Here is a 22,546-nt window from a genome sequence, read left to right as displayed (position 1 = left end):
GTGTTGTATAGATAGTCAAATGCAGTGAATCATGGAAGTTACAGATTTTGAGGGGAAAACTGAGGTCATGAAGTAATAAGCAGCAGATCCAGGACCAGAAATTTAGATCCTGAAGATTTAAATTAGATAAAGTAGGTTAGGGTTAGACTTTAAGAAGCACTGAATGCCAGACTGATATTACTGAATGGACTACAGCATAATGAAGGTCCAATAGCATAAGTTTTGTAGATCAATCATTGAACCAACAAACATATGCATGGATAATTTTTCAAAATTGACCCTTGCAAAACCTTGTGTTCCAAATTTTCTCCTCCTTCCTCCACCCTTTTCCCTAGATGGCAAGTAATCCAATATGTTAAACATGTTAAAATATGTTAAATCCAATATATGTATACATATTATATATAATATATTATACATATTTATATGTATTTACTTATACAATAATCTTGCTGCACAAGAAAAATCAGATCAAAAAGGAAAAAAAAATGAGAAAGAAAATAAAATGTAAGCAAACAACAACAAAAAGAGTGAAAATGCTATGTTGTGAGCCACACTCAGTTCCCACAGTCTGGTGAGGGATTTTAAGAGTTTGTATTTTAATAATAATAATAAGAGGTAAGGGATTATTATGTATCAGGTCCTGTGCAAGTGCTTTATAAAACTTATCTCATTTGATTTTCATAAGAATTCTAGAAAGTAGTGTTAATATTGACCTCATTTTGCAGATGGGGATACTGAAGTAAATAGAGGATAGGTCATTTGCCTAAGATCACAAAGCCAAACAGTACCTGTGGCTAGATTTGAACTTAAGCTCCTGACTCTAGGGTCTTAGTTCCATCTAAAGAAGGAGTGAATATAAGAAATATTGTATAGATAGCTTCAACTTCCAGGGGGATGGTAAAAGGATTTTAAGGGCAGAAGTCTAGGCATGGAGCTATATAAGCTTAAGCAAATCACTTCCTCTCGTTGCAATTCAGTTTCCCTGTCTGTAAAATAAAGGGCTTGACAAACCGTGGGCTGAGACCCCATTTGGGGTCATGTAACTGAATGTGGGGGTTGTAAAAAAATTTGGAAATACTCAAAGATATAAAAATATTCAAATATTAATTTAATTCTTTATGTAAAAATAAACATACATCTCATTAGTATGCATATTTGATTTCATCTTTAATAAGTGTTAAAATATATACACCAAAGAATTATTTTTTTTAATTTCTTTATGATTATCCTTAAATATTTGATTTGTACACCTATTTTATATACCTACATAGGCAGAGTCAACCAAAAGTTTCTTGGGCAAAAAGGGGTTTTAAGTGGAAAAAGTTTAAGAAGCTCAAATACCATGACCCCCAAATCCAGAATTCTAAGAGTCAGTAAGTTACGTCTGTGGACTACACTATTAGATGCACACCAGGAATGCCTTACACCATGGCTGGGATGGAGACAACTGTCTGGGAAAGATGCTAGTCCACACTTTTTTCTCCAAGAAGCTAGAATCACAAGAAAAGCTTGGTTCAGAGAGAGCAAGAACAGCTATGTCCTTTGAGATTCAAGGAGCTGTGACCTAAAGGTTTATAAGGGAAAGAAGAGGTTTAGGAGAGAATGAGTGCAATCCCCTTGACACTTGAAAGAACCAAACTCTTGATTCCTCCCAATCTTTCCTGCATGTGAAAGAGGAAGGGGGGCACTGAGATTACAGAAACTAGATCCATTAGGGCTATAAGGCCTAAGAATAAAACATTTTTAAAGCTGAAGACAGCCTTAGAACACAGAATTTAAAAACTAAAAGAAACTAGCTTCTGACACAGAATTTCAGGTGTGAAAGAGCCCTAAGAGTATAGCATGTTAGACCCCAGGATGTCAGAGCTGGGAGGAGCCTCAGAACAGAGAATATCACCTGGGAGAGATCTTAGAACACAGAATGGCAATTCTGGAACATGGAATGGCAGAGGTAGGAGGGCCCTTAGTAATAGTAATCAACATTTAGATACAGCTTTAAAGTGCGCCAAGTGTTTTTCACTCGTTCCCATGAGGGCATGAGGGGGGTTAAGTTGATGTGCCCATCTTCAGAAGACTGTGAGCATTAGACACGGATCTTCCTGATTCCATCTGCATCTGAGTCTCAAGAATATTGCCAGAGCTGAAAAAGACCTTAATGATCCTATCCTCCAATGGTCTCATTTTACAAGGAAGCAAAATGATACTAGGAGAAAGGAAAGGACTAGGCTATGGTCACTCAGCTAGTTCGTAATAGTATTAGTAACTACAACTACTATTTCCTCTCCTTTCTTGCTTTCAGGATGACAAAACTTTCTCCCAACAACACTGTGAGGTGAGCAGTGAAAATCTATCCTGCATCCATCAGTTAGGGAATGGCTGAATAAGTTATGGTCTATGAATATAATAGAATATTATTGTTCTATAAGAAACGACTAGCAGGATGATTTCAGAGAGACCTGGAAAGACTCACTTGAACTGATGCTGAGTGAAATGAGCAGAACCAAGAGATCATTGTACACAGTAAGTGCAACATTGTGCAATGATAAGAACAGCTAGATAGCATAGTGGATACAGCACCAGCCCTAAGTTCAAATCCAGCCTCAGACACTTCAAATTTCCTGGCTGTGTGACCCTGAGCAAGTTACTTAACTCTAATTGGCCCCTCAAAAAACCCAGCTGAACAAACAAAAAAGCAAACAATAACAAAAAAACATTGTGCAATGATCAACCATGATAGACTTAGTTCTTCCCAGCAATGTAGTGATCCAAGACAGTTCCAATAGATTTGGGATGGAAAATACCATCTGCATCCAGAGAGAGAATTATGGAGACTGAATGTATACTGAAGCATACTATTTTTACTTTTTGTTATTTTTTCTTTCTCGTGATTTTTCCCCTTTTGTTCTGATTTTTCTTTCACAACATGACAAATATGGAAATACAATCAACATGAATGTACATGTATAACCAAATCAGATTGCTTGGTCTCTTGGGGAGGAGGGAAAAAAGGAGAAAAATGTTGAACTCAAAATCTTACAAAAATGAAAAGTATTTTTACATGTAATTGGAAAAAAATAGTACTAACTCTTTTTAAAAAATACTATCCTATTTTACATATGGGGAAACAATGACTTGTCAGGTCAAGGCGAATAGATTTACAAATAAAAGGGCTCTTAGGGGCCATTAATCCCACACCCCATATTGCAGATGAGGACCTGAAACCCACCGAGATTCAATGACTTATCTTGGGCCACCCTGCTACTAAGTGTCTGAGATGCATTTGCACCCAGGCAATTCCTTGCTCTTTAGGCCATCCCATCAGCTCCCTGGAAAAAGCCCTGGTTCCGTGGTCAGAAAACTGGGTTCATGTCCCAGCTCTGCTGTGACCTCCCTGAGCTAAAGTCTTATCTTTACATTTGGGGGAAGGGTTTGAACTAAATGGCCTTTCCAGTTCCTTCAAAATCTTGCATTCTATATTCCAAAAATAGCCCAGCAACAGAGTGCTGGGATTTGAAATTATGGAGATCTCAGTTCAAATCCCACTGGATGAGTAGTTGAGACTCAGTTTCTTATCTACAAAATTGGAGTTGTGAGGAGGGGGTTGGATTACACAGCTTCTAAGGTCATCTATGATCTTATTAAGAAGTTTAGGATTCAGAGGTTGACCAGTAATCCCCTCTAGTCATCCTCACATAACCTGTCAGCACCAGAATCAGGGGCTATATTTGCTATTCTCCAGTGCCACAACCAATGGATAAGGAGGAACCCAGGAAATCCACTGCCAACAGGACATAGAATTTACCATAAAGAAAAACAGCTCTAAAGATTTAAAAATTCTATCAATACAATGGCCAGCCAGGATTCCAGAGGACTGCCAAGGAGGCTTGCTGCTGTTTCCTGACACAGAAGGGAGAGAGTCAAGAATAAGACACATATTTTTAGACATGGTCAATGTGAAAATGGGCTTTACCTCACTAGGCTTGCTGTTCTACGGGTTTTGTTTTTCTTTGTTTCAAGGGAGGAATAAGTGGGAGGGGAAAAATAAATTTTTAAATAAAAAATTAAATTTAAAAAGGCAACAATAAAAGAGAAGCAACTAGAATACAGCGGCCCCAGAGCAGCCTTCTTGTTGCCTCCTACCAGCTCTCTTTTTATTTTAGGGCAGGAAGAAATCATTTATTAAGCTCCTACTATTTGCCAAGCATTTCATTAACAAATTAACTCATTCAATTTCCAAGGAAAACTTTCCAGGAGGCTTGATCTCCAGAATCCAGATCCTCAAATATGAATATAAGCCTGAGCCCTGAGACGTGATCACAAACAAGCCTGATTGAATATCAAATCAACAGACTGGAAGGAGACCCTCCCAGAGCTGCAGCTCAGCCCAGCTGGACTGAGAGGCAACAGTTAGGAAAGACGGGCTCCCCCAAGGAGGAGGGCGGTCTGGTCCGGGAGGCTGAGAGATGGGACTGGACTGTCTGTATCAGCCAGTCTCTCTTCTGTGCCCCAGCCAGCTGCCATACTCTGCCCAGCTGCTGCTCCACCAGCTGGCAGCTCACGGTTGTCATGACAACCCATTATAAGGATGCAGAACAAAGAGCAAGAGTTTCTGGAAGGCAGCTTCCAAGCCTAGAGATCTCCCCACACACACCCACCTCTGAGGTCTCGTGACTCCCTGCTCCTCCTATCCCCATCCCTAGAACATGTTTGTGGCAAGAAGGTGGGGGAGTTAACTGAAGGGGGAGCAAGGAAGGGGGAAAGGCCATTACCCACAATGCACAGTCTCATGCTTTGGTTGAAGAGGGAAAGATTAATGAACCCTTGGACATTCTCTATCTCCAGAATAAGAAATTGCTCTAAATCTCAAGCTACCAGGCTCAGGCGTGTCTTTGGGAAAAGGAACAGTCATTCCTTCCCAGGAGGGGCATTCACTGGCAAATGCCTGTGGGGATTTTGTCCCCCCTCTCCGAAGGGAATAAACCGCACTAAAAACCTAGATTTGTTTAATAACAAGTCTCCATTATGGCTTAGCCAAAGAAATCTAGAAGATCAGGGCCAAAGGACCAGAAGGGGATAAAATGTCAGAGCTGGGAGGGACCTGAGAACAAAGAGTATCAGAGACCAGTCTGGTTCCCTCCTCCTACAGAGGAGCAGCTAGATGTTCACAAGGGAAAAGGCTCCCACTTAGCTCATGCCAAAGCGGGTGCTGGGTCTGGGTCTCCCAACAACCAAATCTCCCGTTGCCCCAGGATACCTTTCACAAAGATGGGTCTGATGGCAGAAACTAGGCATGGACCCACATTGAACACCACATACTAAGATTAGATCAAAATGGGTCCAAGATTTAGGCATAAAGAACGAAATCATAAATAAATTAGAGGAACATAGGATGGTTTACCTCTCAGACTTGTGGAGGAGGAAGGAATTTGTGTCCAAAGGAGAACTAGAGATCATTATTGATCACAAAATAGAAAATTTTGATTACACCAAATTAAAAAGGTTTTACACAAACAAAACTAATGCAAACAAGATTAGAAGGGAAGTAACAAATTGAGAAAACATTTTTACAGTTAAAGGTTCTGATGAAGGCCTCATATCCAAAATATATAGAGAACTGACTCTAATTTATAAGAAATCAAGCCATTCTCCAATTGATAAATGGTCAAAGGATATGAACAGACAATTTTCAGATGATGAAATTAAAACTAGTTCCACTCATATGAAAAAGTGTTCTAAATCAGTATTGATCAGAGAAATGCAAATTAAGACAACTCTGAGATATCATTACACACCTGTCAGATTGGCTAAGATGACAGGAACAAATAACGATGAATGTTGGAGGGGATGTGGGGAAACTGGGACACTGATGCATTGTTGGTGGAGTTGTAAAAGAATCCAACCATTCTGGAGAGCAATCTGGAATTATGCCCCAAAAGTTATCAAACTGTGCATACCCTTTGATCCAGCAGTGCTACTACTGGGATTATATCCCAAAGAAATACTAAAGAAGGGAAAGGGACCTGTATGTGCCCAAATGTTTGTGGCAGCTCTTTTTGTAGTGGCTAGAAACTGGAAGATGAACGGATGCCCATCAATTGGACAATGGTTGGGTAAATTATGGTATATGAATGTTATGGAATATTATTTTTCTGTAAGAAATGACCAACAGGAGGAATACAGAGAGGCTTGGAGAGACTTACATGAACTGATGCTGAGTGAAACGAGCAGAACTAGGGGATCGTTATACACTTCAACAATGATACTGTATGAGGATGTATTCTTTTTTTAAAATTAAAGCTCTTTATTTTCAAAACATATGCATGGATAATTTTTCAACATTAACCCTTGCAAAATCTTGTGTTTCCCCCCCTCACCCATTCCCTCCCCTAGATGGCAAGTAATCCAATATCATGGTAGAAATATATATTAAATTCAATATATGTACATGCATGTTCAAGAGCCATCTTCTATGAGGATGTATTCTGATGGAAGTGGAGATCTTCAACATAGAGAAGAGCTAATCCAATTCCAATTGATCAATGATGGACAGAATCAGCTACACCCAGAAAAGGAACACTGGGAAATGAGTGTAAACTGTGAGCATTTTTTTTCCTTGATTATTTTTACCTTCCGAATACAATTCTTCCTTTACAACAACAACAAAAAAATTCGGTTCTGCACATATATATATTGTACCAAGAATATACTATAAGATATTTAATATGTACGGGAATGCCTGCCACCTAGGGGAGGGGGTGGAGGGAAGGAGGGGAAAATTTGGAACAGAAGGGAGTACAAGGGATAATGTCATAAAAAAAAATTACCTATGCATATGTACTGTCAAAAAAAGTTGTAATTATTAAATTAATAAAAAAAAACAAAACAAAGATGGGCCTGGTCCAAACAGGAGGAGGTGGGGGAGGGTCTAAGCCTGGGTACAGCCCCCGTTTTATCCCTGCAGGAATTCTTGGGTTAAAGCTGGATTCAGATGCAAGAAATGATCTCTTTTCCTCTGTTCCCTTCCCTTTCCTCCTTTGCCCAAGTATGAGGGGACACTAAGAATCAGGGGAAGGAAAGAGGCTCTCAAAGCACAAGGGGGTGCCTTCTTACCAAGAGAAGAGGAAAAATCAAGTGTTCTTTGTAGCCTGCTCCCCACCCCCAGGCTCAAGGTTCCCAGGCCCAGCTGGGAAGGAGAGAAGCCAATCCATGGCCTGCATCACAATTTATCACTATCTCAGCCCCAAGAGGCTCAGATAAAATGGAAGGGGCTTCTGAGGCAGCTGGTTAACTGCTGTCTCCCTCAGGGAAAGAAGGGGCAGGTCAAAGGGCAGGAAAATAGTCCCCAGCTGCAGAGCTGAGCAGTGACACAAGCCACCCCCAGCATCTCCCCAACAGCCCTCCCAGAGCCTCTTCTAGCCGCAAACTGACTGCACTGACTCACAACCTGGGCGGGATAAATCAATGTTGATGGGGAGAGAGACCTCCCTTAGAGATGAATTTTCCAAAAGGATGAAGGAGCCTGAGACTGGGAAGTGTATGACTGGAGGAGCCGGTGTCACTGAAGTGTGAAGGCACCTCATTAAATCCTCCTCCCAACTGCCAGGGCTGAATTATGACAGAAGGGGAGAGGTGGAGGAGAGGGGAATGCAAGGAGGCAGGGGAGGAGAGGGGGGAGGTGGGGAAAAGAGGGAGAGAGAGGGGGAGAGAGAAGGAAGGAGAAAAGGAGAGGAGGAGGGAGGGGAGTATGAGACAGGCAGAGATACAGAGAGAGAGAGAAGCAGAGATACAGACACAAAGAGACAGAAACAGAGGAGCAGAGACAGAGACAGATACAGAGAGAGAGAGAGAGGAGACAGACACACTTAGGAAGATAGAGACACAGAGACAGAGAAACAGACTCAGAGATAGACAGACACAGAGACAGAGACATAGAGACAAACAGAAGAGACAGAAAGACAGAGATAGAAACAGACATAGAGAAGGACAGAAATAAACACATAGAGACAGAGATAGAGGCAGACAGAGAGAAGCAGAGACAAAAGTGGAAACAGATACAAAGAGACAGAAAAACAAACACAGAGATACAGTCAGAGAGAGAAAGACAGACAGAGACAGAGACAGTCAGAGGACTGGGAGAGGAAGGGGCAGGGACAGGGAAAAGGAAAGAGAAGAGAGCAGAGGGAGAAGAGGAGGAATTCTTCCTGGTATAAGGAGGCAGGTTCTCTTTAAAAGCAGAGGATGCTTTGGGACAATCCAACGGCCAATCAGACACTTGCCTCATCCAATTTAGCTGGAGTGAAGAGGGAGGCGTTTATTGGAGAGGAGACTCAGAGAAAACCAAATGCGGAAGGGCAGGGTGGGGGGTTACTGTTCACAGGCAGTGCCATTTCACCGGTGCAGCAGCCTAAAACTGTATCACATTGACCCCACCTCCTCCTCCAATCCAATCCAAAAACTACTCTGTGCCAGGCTCTGGGAATGCAAAGACAAAAGAAATAATCCCTGTTCTCCAAGAGCTTCCAATCTACTGAGCTCCAGGGCTACTCTAACAGACAGTAAATGGATAAGTTTGTACTTGACCCCCAAGATTATTAGGAAAGAATTCCTATAGAAGGCACTCCCCTCTCCTCCCCCAGTTACATCTCAGAGGAAAGTAACAATAATTAACAACCAATTAAAGTTATTTATGTAATATGTTAAGCTTCCCAAAACACTTCCTATAACTAGGTGCAGGAATTACTATCCCCATTTTACAGATCAGAAGACTGAGGGGAGGAGGGAAGGAGCCCATTTTCTCAGGGTCACATAGCTAACACATTTCCAGATGGGATTTTATTCCTTTTGACTACATCGGGCCCAGCCCTCCTTCTACTGCTGGGATTGGTTTCAGGGTGCAAAGTGGCTGAAGAAAAATGGGGGAGGAATGGAACTATATTTATATGTGACTAAGTACGGGGGCAGGCCTTTTCTCCTGTAATTTCTAGGTTAATTCACAACAGCACAATAGAAACCACTTCTTTTCCTATCTCTCTCCTCTTGACTGTAGTGAGAACTCACTTGGCAGGTGACCTAAGGCAGAACCTAATGTTTAAGCGCTTTTGGAAATGGCACGTGGGTGGGAGGGGGAGAACTGACCCAGCTCTTCCATCCCCTGCTATGGACCTATGTTCCCAGACTCTACTGGTCCTGACACTGAGGCGGTCATTTGTCTCCCCAAAGCCTTCTGGGCTTCTCCTTCTCTCCTCTATAAGGTCTGAAGGATGTCTTTAAAAGCCCTCCCAGTTCTTGACCTGTTCACCAGCATCCTCTGGGGCCAGGGAACCATGGAAATTCACAGCCTAGAAGCTGTACGGAGAGAGGGCAGCATGGCAGCCCTGGAGACAGAGAGGGCCCAGGAAGGTTTAACGGGTTATTGGAGGTCCACGGCAAACTACCTGAGCAGGGAAGAGCTCAGGTCTCTTCTGAACTTTCATTGCAAATAAACAAAGGGTCAGGTGCCCACCTCCCCCTCCAGATGGTAGAGAAAGCATATGGCAAAGAATCGTGATAGCTCAGTTACATAGCAACGTGCTTTTTTATCCCTTATCTCACTGAGTTTTCACAACCACTCTGGAGGTAGATGGTATTACATCTACATATGTGCAGTTGAAGGAAATTAAGACTGAGTCCAAATCCTGAGTCCACTCTCCCCACTGTCTCTCCACAGCCCAGACTCATCAGGGACAGGGCAGGTGGCCAAATCCACAAAACCATCACCAAGGCTCGTCCCCTGGGAAATGGGAAAAGCTCTGTGACTAAATTGTCCAGAACCTTGCTATGTGAACAAGTACAGGGCAGAGCCAGGCCCAGATACAACAGAAATTGGTCTGCAAAGAAAATGCCTTGGAAACCTACTGTGAAATTCTCTGGCTAGACTTGCAAGGCCCTTTACAACACTAGCCTCCAACCTCTGCCTCAACAGACTGGCATCAAGGACCACTTGTCTCCCCTGTGCAGTTTTTGCAAGCTGTTCCCCCAACACCAACACCTAGAACCCACTCCCTCTGCATTACCACCTGCTGAGATCCTTTCTCTTCCTTCCAGACCCCCATTCGGGCCTTCCAAAAGCCTCCTCTGTATCTCTGCCTACCCCAGCCTCAGCTGAAAGGTTTCACCCTCTTCAAGTGCTCCTGGGGACAGAGTTTGGTCTAACCTACAACTGCCCCCAGCATCCCCACAGCCTTACCTGTGGACCACCAGCCTCCCCACCCCGCCTTCCCAGCCCCAACCCCCCAGAAGAATCTAAGTTTCATGAGGGCATTCTCTGCCTCCATATCTCCTGTGGCTCTTAGTGGGGAGAAATGCTTGGTTTGGGATCGAGTGAGCAATAGGGATTGCTGTTCATTTTGTTAAACACAATCCCCTCCCTGCTGATGAGCCTGAGGTCCCCAGGAAGGCCATAATTCCCTTTTGTCTGCTGGCTGCCCAGCAGTTCTTGAAAGATGATCCCTGGCCTGTCTGTGCTCACCTCCAGCTTTTGCTTGGTGTCAGCTCCCAGAAGGTCTCGAATATCCTCATTATAGATCTCTAGATAGGAAGCCCGGACCAAGAATTTGGTATTCTCAGCACACTGTATGGAAGAAATGGAGAGTGCCTTTCATTCTCCAGCAGAGGCCCGAAGGCTCTCCCAGATTGCACCCAGAGACTCCCTTAGAAAGGATGCTCCAAAGGGTGTCTGCACCTAATGAGCAGAATTTACAAATGGACTCAGTGAGACAAATACAAACAAGTTCAGCAAGATTTACATGAGCTTGAAATCAAATGAAGAGCAGAGAATCAGAAAACCAATGTACACAGTTCTTATTCAGTCATATTCGACTCTTCTGACTCCCATTTGGGGCCATTCCTTGGCAAAGGCACTGGGATAGTTTGCCTCTTTCTGGTTCTCCAGATCCTTTTACAGGTGAAGAAACTGAGATCAACAGGACTAAGTGACTTATCCAGAGTCAGCCAGCCAGTAAGTGTCATACCACGTCTGAACTCAGGCCCTCCTGCCCCCAGGCCCGGAGATCTATAAAGGTCCCCTGGCTTGTGGGATGTGCTTCACAGTGAGAAACAGCCTGAAAAGTAGATAAAACACTGGGAGCCAGGAAGGCCCCTCAAATCTAGCCTCTGACACTCTGGACAATTCACTTAATTTCCCTCAGGTTCAGTTTGTTCCTTAGCAATATGCGGATAAAAATAGCCCCTAACAAGTCACACAGTGGAAATAATGTCTTTAAAGCACTTTGTAAAACACAAAGTGCCACATACATGTGAGCTAACTGTTATGTTCTCTTCTAAGATTAAACAATTCTCTTCCACTGTATTACATTTGGTTTTTTATTTACCTTTTTTCTCAACAGTATTTTATTTTTCCAAGTACATGTAAAGATAATTTTCAACAAAGTTTATTGAAGCTTTTTATTTTCAAAATCAACAAATATTTTTGTAAGATTTTGAGTTCCAAATATTTTTCTCCCTCCTTCCTTTACCTCCCCCCTCCCCAAGACAGCAAGCAACTTGATATAGTTTTATCATATTGAATTTGGAAAATGTTCCTTTGCAACTTCCTAGAACATCTCTCTTTTCCAGATAGGAAAGGGAGGCTAATGTGAAGGACTTTGACCTTGACCTTGACTAAGGAACCTAGCAACCTTTTTTATGTGTGACAAAGAATTGGGTGCCCACCTTATTGGGGAAGAGTTTTTTTTTCATTAATTTTTATAATTATAACATTTTCTTTGACAGTACATATGCGTAGGTAATTTTTTTTTTACAACATTATCCCTTGTACTCTATTGGGGAAGAATTGAACAAATTATGGGGGATAATAGAAAGCCTGGACTGGAATACTATTGCAAAACTAGAATTTTCTGGCAAGATGTGGAGGAACTGATATGGAATGAAGTGAGCAGAACCAAGAGGGCAATATATACAACAAGTACAAAAGTTCTGTAAAGACTGACGGAGGACATTGGATGAAGCCTGATGCTCAACTCCCAGCACAGAGGGGATGGGCTAAATATGCAGAATGGGATACATTTTTGGACATGGCCAATGTGGGAATTTATTTTGCTTGAATAGTTGTTACAAGGGTTTTTACTTATTTGTTATTTGTTATATATTTGTTACAAGGGACTTATTTTGTTTTTCTCTTTCTTTCCCAGTGGGGAGGTGAAAGGGAGAGAAAATATTTGTATTCTTTGATTTAAAAATTAAAAATTGTTGAGTTGGTTTGAAGAAATAGATTCTCCTCTTGATGGCCCTCATTCCCAGGAGGGAGCCAATGGAAAGGGGAGGTTTAAGGTGATTTCTAACCCATGGACAGGTTTCTCCTCACCAGCAGCCCAGCCCAGCCCAGTTCCACCCCCTCCAGACCCTCATACCTGGACACTCTCAAAAATATGTTCAAACGCTCTGGGGATAATGCCTCTCTGGGTGGGAGGGTCTGGCAGGCCTTGCATAGTAAAGGACTTCCCGCTGCCTGTCTGGCCGTAGGCAAAGATTGTGCCATTGTAGCCCTCAGTGACACCCTGTACACAAAACCAACAGAGACAAAGATATTTATGGTGCATGGGGGGATAGGGGAGGAGAGAAAAATTGATCTTTGTTAATTAAAAGAAAAAATTCATTGGAAAAGCAAAAACAATGATGGGCCATTAGATGACCCTTGGTCAAGGGTGGTGGGGAGATAAGGGGGGTGGGAGTATTCCCCATCTATTCATAACCCTTTATGGTAAAAGGGAAAAGTTCCTGGAGATCTAGAACAGCCCTAGGATTTGAGAGCAGTCATAGATTCCTCAATCAATTGATCAATAAACATCTATTAAGCATCTACAATGTGTCAGGCATTGTGCTGGTGCTGAGGACACAAAGAGAGGCAAAAGGCCTCCTGGAGTTTACAATTTAATGAGACAGACATATATATGACATCTTTTTTATTCAGAATTGTGGGAAATAATTAACAGTTAGAATTAAGAGAGGGAAGGGAAGGGGAAGATGGAATTTTAATTAGCACTTTAAAGGTGGCCAGGGAAGCCAAGAGGAAAAAGTGAGGAGAGAGAGAGAGGTCAGCCAGAAAAAATGTCCAGAGCTGAGCGATGGTCTATCTTGTTAATGGAACAGCTGCAAGGTCAGTGTTACGGGACTGAAGAATACATGGAGGGGAATAAGGTGTCCAAAGACTAGAAAGGTAGGAGGGGGTTAGGAAGAGCTTTGAATGTAAAACAGAGCATTCTCTATTTTATCCCAGAGGCAGTTGGGAGCCACTGAAGTTTATGGAATAATGTGACTTTCTGGGCTTCCCTAGCCAGTGGAACTGTTCTAGGGGGACATGTTCACACAGAGAATGTTAGGATTTTCTAGATGATGCAGCTCTACCTTCTCAATTTTACAAAGAAGAAACCTGAGATTCAGAGCATCCTTTCATTCATTCATTCAACAAGCATTTATTAAGTGACTACTATGTACCACTGTGCCAGGTGATGAGGATTCAAAGACAAAAATGAGATGGTCCCTGGCCTCTGATATTACACTTTACCAAAAGAAATTACATAAATGTAGAGCTATTAAGCAGCAGAACCTCACAACATTCTCTCTCTCCTTCTGTGTCTTTATCTGTCAGTCCTACCTGCAGATCCAATGAACTGTCAAGGCTCACTGTTCCTGTCCATTGAACATCTCTTACATTCATCCCCTCTCTGACTCCCAACTCCACCACTCTAGTTCAAACGACCATATGCCTTTCTCCCTTAGTCGTTCTGCATCCAGATTCTTTCTCCTATTCATCCTCCCTACTGCTGCCAAATGATATTAAAAGCCAAGACCTGATCATGTCACTCCCTTCCTCAAGGAGGTCTAGTGGCTCCCTATTACCTCTGTAAAAAGCACAAGCTTCTCAGCTTGACATTTAAAGCTCTTCCAGACAGAGTCCATATTCCTCCCCTTCAGTCATTCTAACTTTCCATGCAAATTGGCCTTGTCTGCTTTTTTTCAAACATGTCATTCCATCTTCATACCCCAATAGCCTTCATGGCCTCCATAGGCCATCTTTCTCTGTTTCCCTCAGCTCCCATTCCTGAGAATCCTGAATTTCCTTCAAAATTCAGCTTAAACCAAGCCCTATGTGAATCCTTGCCAGATTTTCCCTCATATTAATGATCCCTTCCCCAAAATTATCTTGTACCTCCAGACTTTAATACAGTGCCTGGCACATGTAAGTACTCAATACTTATTGATTGAATTTATTTAAAAGTATTTATAGTTTATTGTCAATGCTGTAAAATTACCCTGCATATATCTGGTAAATAAAAACTATAATTAATAAAAAAATTTTAAAGTTAAAAATTAAAAAAAGTAGGTATAGTTTTTCCCCTAATTGTGAGGAGAGACAGTCTCTTTTGTGTCTTTTTGCCCCTGGGTATTAGACCCTTGCATGTAATATGATCCTCTCAGAGTTAGGGCAGTTTATAAAGGTAAAACCAGCTGGATCATATGGTATATCAGTTTCTGGGTCACAAGGGACTCTAGGGTCCCATCATTGTTGATTTATTCATAGTTCATATGCTGCTTATTTAATGGATGGGACTGATTAATTTCACCATGGCATCTTTGGTGCTACATACAATACTTTTAAAATACCTGTTCTGTGAAAGAGATTGGTTGAGGGAACTGTGGATGTTTAAGTTGGAAAAGGCTCAAGGGGAGGCATCTAAATGTCCTCAAGTATTTACAGGACTGTCACAGGGAAGAAAGATTTCAGTGTTTGGTGACCCTTTCTCCGAGAAGGTAGTCTGGGATGGATTACAAGAGCACTGGATAGACAGAAAGAATGCAGAACCTCTCAAAGCATGTTATTCCACGTGGGAATAGATCTAATTGTTAGGAAGTTTTTCTCTGACATCAAGTCTCTGCATTTGTCTTTTTGCAATTTCTACTTAATACTCTGTTCCTCCAAGAAGAAGAATGTCTAAGGCTTCCCCCATTGCTGTCTGAGGATGCTATATCAGGAACAGCGTAAAGTGGAGATTCAAGGATAGAACAAGGAATGACCAAAACCTTAGTAGATCTGAGGGAAAGCAGGAACCTGGCAATTGGTGGAGTGGGAATGGGACCACTCATTTGGGATTTGAAGGGAAAAGAAACTTAAGAGACTCTGAGATGCATTAACAAGGTTAAGATAAGGCTGGGCTGTTAACTGTTAGGACAGGAGAAAGACAGACTTGTTCACTTCTCTGTCCAACCCATTCCATCATGAAAAATGCCCAAAGATGAACTCTTTTGCTGATCCCTGAGAACAGGAAAATGGAGTTGGATAAAAAGGGGAAACACAAATAGGCTCAGGGGTCAACCTTTTATCTTGCTTTCAGTGAGTTCCTATCCCTGAATAAGGGGGAGAATTGAGGGATATTCCATGTCAGAATCAGAGATGGAAGCTTACTGACCAGCAATTGTCCAATCTAAGACTAGGCCAACTGCATCTTGAGATTTCCCTCGGTAAAGGCAACTCTGAGGTCAGTAGACAACCCCAAGGCAGAAGAAGCTTAATCACCACTCCCACATGGACGAAATGCCCCTAACAGAATAGGGCACTACCACATTTTAGAATGGCCCTTTGTTAATGACCATCACCGTATTGCTGGGCAAAAAGCAATGAGTCGGGGATCTAAGGACCTAAGTTCAAATCCCATCACAGATGCTTACTGGACCATGAGCAAATGATCTAGGTGGTCAGTGTCATTCTTTGTAAAATAGGGAACTGAAGCAGATGGCTTCTTAGGTCCCTTTCAGTTTAAAGTTGTGAGAGGGAGGAGCTATCAATATATTTGAAGTCACCTGCCACAAATGTGAGCCCTCTGACCACCACCACATGGGCCCTTTGACCTCTCTGAGATGGCTTATTGAAATGTCAGCTACATTTCTCTTTTGACAGCCTTTGGCCGGACTCAAGTTAGGTTAATCATACCTGTTATTTCAGGATTTAAACTCATCTCCTGCTGTCTGTAGATCAGGACGGGGATCACACTGAGCTCTGGGTAGAAGTCTTCCCCCTTCCGCTATTCTTTTATGGGCCCCATTTCTTATTTCACCAGGGTCTGTGATTTCATAGAGAACTTCTGGCAAGGAAAATCCCTCTACCAAGAACAAGCAGTCACTATTCAGTAATTTATTCCAGTTTTGCAATGTGCTTGGTGGGGTACTGAGAAGGCCATGCTTTGCCCAGGGTCAGGAGACAGTATTATCACAAATGAGACTTGGGCCTGGGTCTTTCTGACTCCCAGACCTCCGGAGAGAATACATTCAAAAAACAACCTTAGGGCTGAGGCCTCAGTGGGCAGGAGAATCTGGAATCACAGGATCAACAAAGGCTGGAGGCATGGGAAGAGTTTCAGCAGAGTAAGCCTGGGGCTCCAAGTTTGGGGAAGAAGTCTGGTCTTTCTATGGGGAGAAGGAAAGCTGAAGCCCTCACTCCTGGGAGGAAGACCCCCACCAAAGAAAGGGGGAAGCCATGATGGTGGGTACTGAGAACTGGAGCTCTGGGAAAGGCCCGTCTGAGCGGAAAAGGGAGCCTGAACAGGTAGGAGTGTGATGTGGGATCAGTCTGTCAGCCAGCGTACGGCTCAATGGGGTTTACCGGCATTGCTAAGCGCTGCAGATACTACAAAGGGGGAACAAAACGCAAAAGCAGACCCCATACCTGCCCTCCAAGAGCTCACATTTTAAGGAGGGGGGTGGGGGAGACAACAAGCCAATCACCATGAACATGCTCCTGCAGGTACATATCTGTAAATCTACATACGTACAGAAGCTACGACCGAGAAAATGGAAGGTGATGTCGGAGCAGAGCGGCTCTCATGGCCAGGGAGTGACCAGGAACAGCTTTTTTAGAAGGTGGGATCGGAGCTGAAGCTTGACCAGGGAATGCAGGAGACCGGCAGGCTAGAGCCCGAGCAAGGAGGCTGGGGGTGACCGGAGGCACCCCCGCAGCAGGGGGAGGCTGAGGGCTCCTGCAGACCAGAGCCAGGGGGGGGGCCTGAATCCTAGTTGGAGGGATGCCTTGGAGGGAGAGGAGAAGCTAAGCGGGGCATCGTCCGCCTCGGGGGTCTCCGCTTAGCCGGGCCGGGCCGGGCCGGGGCGGCAGCGGGCGGGGAGGGCGGCCCCGGGCCCCGGCCTCACCTCCACAAGGGGGTAGGCGATCTCGTTGTAGATCTGCTCGGTGTAGTGCTCCAGGTAGTAGGCGCCGTCGAAGGTGAACTGCTTGGGCGGCTCGTCCGCGGCGCCCGGGTTCTGGATGAAGCACTGGCCCCGGGCGCAGTCCACCGTCACCACGGACTGGCAGTTCAGGTCTCTCTCCCGCTGGTTCATGGGTCGACAGCGAACGACCACTTTCACCGACTCCGAGGCCATGCTGCTGCCGCGGCGGGAGGCCCGCGGGCCTGTCCGGGACTGCTGGGGCAGGCCCACGCCGGGGGGCCTACTGAACTGGGCGGGGCAGGGTACGGGCGGGGCCGGACCCGAGGCCCAGGCTACCCGAACAGGGGGTCGGGGAGGGGCAGACTTGGCCCGGGCTGGAGGGCCCCCCTTCCCTCTGGACGGGCGCGGGCCCTGAGAGGGACCCGGGACCTGGGCGGCGGTCTGGGGGCGGGGCTTCGACAGGATTGGGCGGGGCTTAGCCGGAGGGGCGGAGGAGGGTAGAGGGTCCACTCCTTGAAGGAGTTGGGGTGGGGGGATGGAATGGGGAAAGGGGGGGCGCTTAGCCTGTCTCCTCAGGGCTGGTGCAGGAGTGGCCTGGGGTCCAGCGGGGATCCAGCCCCTCGGGGGTGGGCTCAGGGCCTGGGGGAGACGCGGTGCCTCCTGGCTCCTCAGGGTGGGAGCAGGGCCTGGGGGCAGCGCAGGGGTCTAGGGAAGGAGGTGGGTGGCCGACCCGGCCTCCTCGCGAGGGCCAGGTGCCAGGGCCTCGAGGGGCTCGGCAATAAATGCACAGTAGATTGAGGGGCGGGGGGAGGGGTCTGGGGGAGGAGCAGCGGTCCGGTACCGGGGCCTCGAAGGGGCGGGGGGGGGGGAGGGAAGGGGGAAGGGGGCTCCCGGGCGGGCGGAGCCTCCCGGGGGACCCCGGCACGCTCGCGCGTGGGAGGTGGGGGGCCGAAGCCGGCGCCTGCGTCTCCTCCTCCGCCCCGGCTCTCCCGTCCCTGTAGCTGGGCCGGGGGGGGGGGAGGGGGGAGGGGGCTCAGCGCTGCGGGCGCCGCCGCCGCCGCCGCAGGGACCCGAGCCCGGGAGCCGCCCCTGCCGCCCGCCTGTCGCGGCGTTCGCGGCTGCTTAGCGACCGGCTCTGGCGTCACAGGCAGCGGCCCGGGGAGGCCGGCAAGTTCCAAGCAAAGCCACGTCCAGCGAGCCTCGCCCAGTCACTTCTCAACAGGTGGGGGGTCGCTCCGGGGAGAGACGGGGCTGGTACGTTCTCAGAGACACGACAGCCAGCCGGAGGTTTGCCAGGCACCCCAAAGCAACCGGTCCGCGGGTACGTGGGAGCCGCCGATGACCCGGAGAGGTAGCGCGGAGGCCCTAGAGCCCCGGGCTGGGTGCATGTGAACCCGCTGGGGAAGGAGACGGGAAAGTGAGGGGTGGTTAGACTGCGGGAGTCCCAGGCAGGGCCGAGGGTACATCAGGGGTGCGGGCCACATAAAGGCGTGTTTTAAAGACCTTCGAGTAAGGGAGAAATTCAAGAACAAAGAAAGGACCCCGTCTCACTCCTCCTTGTCCCTAACCCGGGCTTTCCTCTAAGGACTGGGATGGGGAACCGTGGAAAGGAAAGAAGTCAGTCCTCAGGACCCCCGCCTGAACAAGCGGCGGTGGGGGGCGGGAGGGCGGGGGTGGAGTGGAAGCGGCCGGTGGGGGGGCGGGAGGGCGGGGGTGGAGTGGAAGCGGCCGGTGGGGGGGCGGGAGGGCGGGGGAGGAGTGGAAGCGGCCGGTGAGGGGCGGGGGCGTAAGACTGAAAACAGAGTCCGGGCTCAAGATCAGGAGGTGGGGGACAAGAGACCACCCTGCTCAAGAAGAAAAGGCCGCCCCAAAGGTCCCTGACTCTGGGAAACGTACGAGTGAGGTTTGGGGGGTTTTGTTGTTTTTTAAGAATCCTAGGGTTTCATTCCCAGGAAGTTTACACAGTAAGGGACCGTGAGGCTCAAATGAGTACATTCGTGGTTCGTATGCAAATGGGGCAAGTGCCTAGTGCCTGGACTTAACACTTGTTGAATGTCAAAGTGCTTGGGAAAAGTTGCTCTCCATCGAATAAACGATCCTCTTGAAACCTTCTTTCCCTATTTGCGCCATCATTTAAGTAGTCCGATTCTGACCCACTTTTGTTATTGTTATTTGTTGTTCACAATAGGGGGAAACTTTGATCCTGGGATCCTCGACTAGCGTTGGGTCTAACTACCATATTCTTCGTTTGATGGAATAAATGGATTCCACCCAAAAGACATGAAGTCAACCCTATTTCCCCATTCAGCTTCATTAAGTCAGAGAAATGTTTTCATTGATAATCATGCTCTTCCATCCGGGGACTCAGAATTTAACCTATGACCCTTCCAGAAAATGTCCCCCAAAAGAAAACCGCAAAGGAATCAGCCTTGGAACCTCCACCCCCACTGTCGTTCCCCCCCCCCCCATCCTGCTCCGTGGGTGCTAATTCCTGGACTCAGAAATCAGCCTTTGGCCATCAGCGACGCTTTCAATTTCAAACTGTCAACTAACTGTCATGATGAAAATAGAAGAGCCGGTCTCATCTCAGCCCTTTATTGGACAGATAAGGAAGCTGAAGCGGAAGGGAAACATGCCCAAAGTCACACGGTGACCGAGTGCCTCGATTTCCCCTTGTGTGTCCCTAGGTTTGGGAGTTTATGGAACCCAGTACTGGTCTGGGGGTAGGGGAGGTACATTGGGAGGTTTGATGCCTTATAAAGGAACAGGCCAACTGAAACAGGGAGAGTACCTGTGAGATTTCAGCATCTTGAAAATGAATGTTTTTCACAATTAAGTCTGAAAGATCCCACCATGTTTACCTAAAAGAAAGGATGATTGCATTGTTAACCTAACCCAAAACCCGATGGGGGAAGCTACAGGGGCCAAGTATCTCATATCAGACATTTCTGACAAGCAGTCTTAAAGCCTCCACTGGCACTCACTCACTACTTCCTCCCAAAGCCTGTTCCTCTTATGGAAAGCTCTAAGTGTTAGGAATCTGCCTCTGTGTGACTCCATCCTTTGTTCCTGGTTCATCCTTCAGAGGTCAAGCAGTGTGAGTCTAATAAACCTCGTTCCCACGACAGCACTTCTCATACTTGAAATCGGGCCTCTTCAATGTAGATTCCCCAGCCTGCCCCACTCACCCTCCACATTCTTTCACCTTCTCAGTGGTTCTTGCCCAACCCCCCCCCCCAGCCTCTCCTTGCGTCCCTGCCCAGGGCCTAAATGCTCCACCATTGAAGATACGGGTGAGATTGGAGTTTGCAGTTTCCCAGGTGATAGAATAGTGAGGAGGAACAAATTCTATAAAACATAAATGAGCCTGGGCTGTGGGGGTCTCAGCTATTCTTTCCCATAACTCTGTAGATTTTATTGGGCCCTAGCTTGCCCAAGGGAGAGCAAAGCCCCAGAGGTCACGCTCAGCCTTTTCATCCTACATCTAAGCAAACTTCGGCCAGAGATGTTAAGTGACTAGCCCAGAATCACACAGTGCTTAAGGCAGTATTTCAACCTGGGACTTCCTGATTCTTAAGTCGAGAACCATATCCACCATACATAAACAAATGCATGTACATATACAAAGTAGATAAATATACATACATATATAGAGAGAGTGGAAATATCAAGCTGATTGGGAGACTGGGATAATCAGAAACAGAGAAAAAGAGATGGAGCTGGAGAAAGGAAAGGAAGAGGAGGCACAGACAGACATTTGGAGGAGGGAAGAGGGGGAAGACAGACAGAGAAAGGGAAACATGGGGACTGAGAAAATGAAGATGTGTGGATTCAGCAAATACATTCAAATCGCGCTTCTTACACTTGTTAGCTGCCTAATCCTGAACAAGTCATTTCACAAAGCCTCAGATTCCCTATTTGTTAAAAGAGGACAAGACCCTTCAGATCCTATCCTTGGGGTGGAGGGGATTGTTTTTAAAGGAAGCACCCGGTAAACTTCAAAGCCTCGAGATCCAGGAGCTAGTTCAATGAGCTGAATTCACTCCCTACCTCTTTCAAGTTTCCCAGACCTGATGGCAGTTTTGTTTCAGCTACACTGTGTCCTTGAATAAATCAGCTTCCCTCTTTCTTCCTTAGCTTCTCTGTCCTTGAAATGAGAGGTTGGACTAGACTCTCTCGGGTTCTAAATCCTATGATTGCACTGAGTTACCCTGGAGATTCCCTGGCCAGTTGGGGATGTTCGCACCTGAGATGGTTGCCCACCCTGTGTTTCTGCAGCAGCCTTCCCTATGCCCCTCCTACCTTAACTAGGGACTGCAGTTTTTTAAGTAGCTTTTGAAGACCAAATTGGCTCTTCCAGCTTCCCTTCCCCTGGGCTGCTTGTATCCTTTGTAATCCCTCTAATCAAGGACTTAACCCCTGATCAGTGACTTCCCTTGCTGTACCTTCAGCCCCAGATACAGGACTAGCAGAAAGAGCAGAATCATAGGGCATTAGGGACCGTCTGATTCCCATCTCTTTATCATAGATCATCAATTTAAAGCTAGATCATTGAGTCCAACCCCCTCATATTTATGGATGAGGAAACTGAGGCTGTTAGAAGCGACTTATCCAGGGTCACAGAGCTAATATCTGAAATGGGATTTAAACTCAGGTATTCCTTAGCTCTTATCCATTATACCAGTCTAGAGAAAGGAAAACTTTGCTGAAGGTCACAGAGCTAAGAAGTAGTAGAACAGAGCTTCAAACCCAAGTGTCTTTCAGTTACTATGTTTGGATTCCTCTCCATCAAGATCCATCAAAAAAATCTTCTCAATAAAACTAGGTGTTCATAAGAAAGCTTGAAATAGAGCGTGGGGCAAAGCCATCCAAGGAAGGGGAGGGTCCTGGGCCTGGACAAAAAGGCCGTCCCCCAGGACTGGACCATGTCTGATGAGGGTGTCTACTCCAGGCAGCCATCCCAGGCTAGTGAAGCAACTGTTTCGTTGTGCAGAGTCAAGACACCAGCAGTAAGAGATTAGCAAGGGCCTATGCTCCTTGAGCCCTAGCACCAAGGGAAGACATTGCTCCTGTTGGGAAGATCCAGAGGAAATACACACACAAACATACTAATCTCTCTGTCTCTGTCTCTCTCCTGTTTTCTCTCTCTCTCTCTCTCCTCTCTCTCTCTCTCCCTCTCTCTCTCTCTCTCTCTCTCTCTCTCTCTCTCTCTCTCTCTCTCTCTCTCTCTTCTTTCTCCTCTCTCCTCTCTCCCTCTCTCTTTCCTCTCTCTTCTCTTCTCTCTCCCTCTCTCTTTCATTCTCTCTCTTCTCTCTTTCTCTCTCCTCTC

The 22,546-nt window shown here is 46.0% G+C and overlaps 1 protein-coding gene and 1 long non-coding RNA gene across 10 annotated transcripts in view; one reads left to right on the top strand and one right to left on the bottom strand.

The window, feature by feature from the left end:
* The window catches only part of KIF17 (kinesin family member 17), a 71,112-nt gene extending 53,556 nt beyond the window's left edge, over window positions 1-17,556 (bottom strand). For 8 of the 9 annotated variants that reach the window (XM_074306001.1, XM_074306005.1, XM_074306003.1 and 5 more), the window contains exons 1-3: window positions 17,200-17,556; window positions 12,411-12,557; window positions 10,511-10,612 (exon numbers count right to left, since the gene is read on the bottom strand). In XM_074306001.1, the coding sequence (XP_074162102.1) occupies window positions 10,511-10,612; window positions 12,411-12,557; window positions 17,200-17,430 (480 nt within the window). In that variant the 5' untranslated portion in view covers window positions 17,431-17,556. The remainder of the gene's footprint in view (window positions 1-10,510; window positions 10,613-12,410; window positions 12,558-17,199) is intronic. The other variant, XM_074306009.1, reaches the window with a different exon arrangement.
* A 614-nt stretch (window positions 17,557-18,170) lies between these two features.
* On the top strand, window positions 18,171-20,344 carry LOC141564045 (uncharacterized). The gene is made up of 2 exons (XR_012488564.1): window positions 18,171-18,538; window positions 19,406-20,344. It is a non-coding gene; the product is annotated as an uncharacterized LOC141564045 (long non-coding RNA).
* Window positions 20,345-22,546: the final 2,202 nt, after the last annotated feature.

Source organism: Sminthopsis crassicaudata, chromosome 3, assembly GCF_048593235.1.
Source record: "Sminthopsis crassicaudata isolate SCR6 chromosome 3, ASM4859323v1, whole genome shotgun sequence".
In the NCBI taxonomy this organism is placed as follows: domain Eukaryota; kingdom Metazoa; phylum Chordata; class Mammalia; order Dasyuromorphia; family Dasyuridae; genus Sminthopsis; species Sminthopsis crassicaudata.
This window is presented reverse-complemented; position numbering and strand designations above follow the sequence as displayed.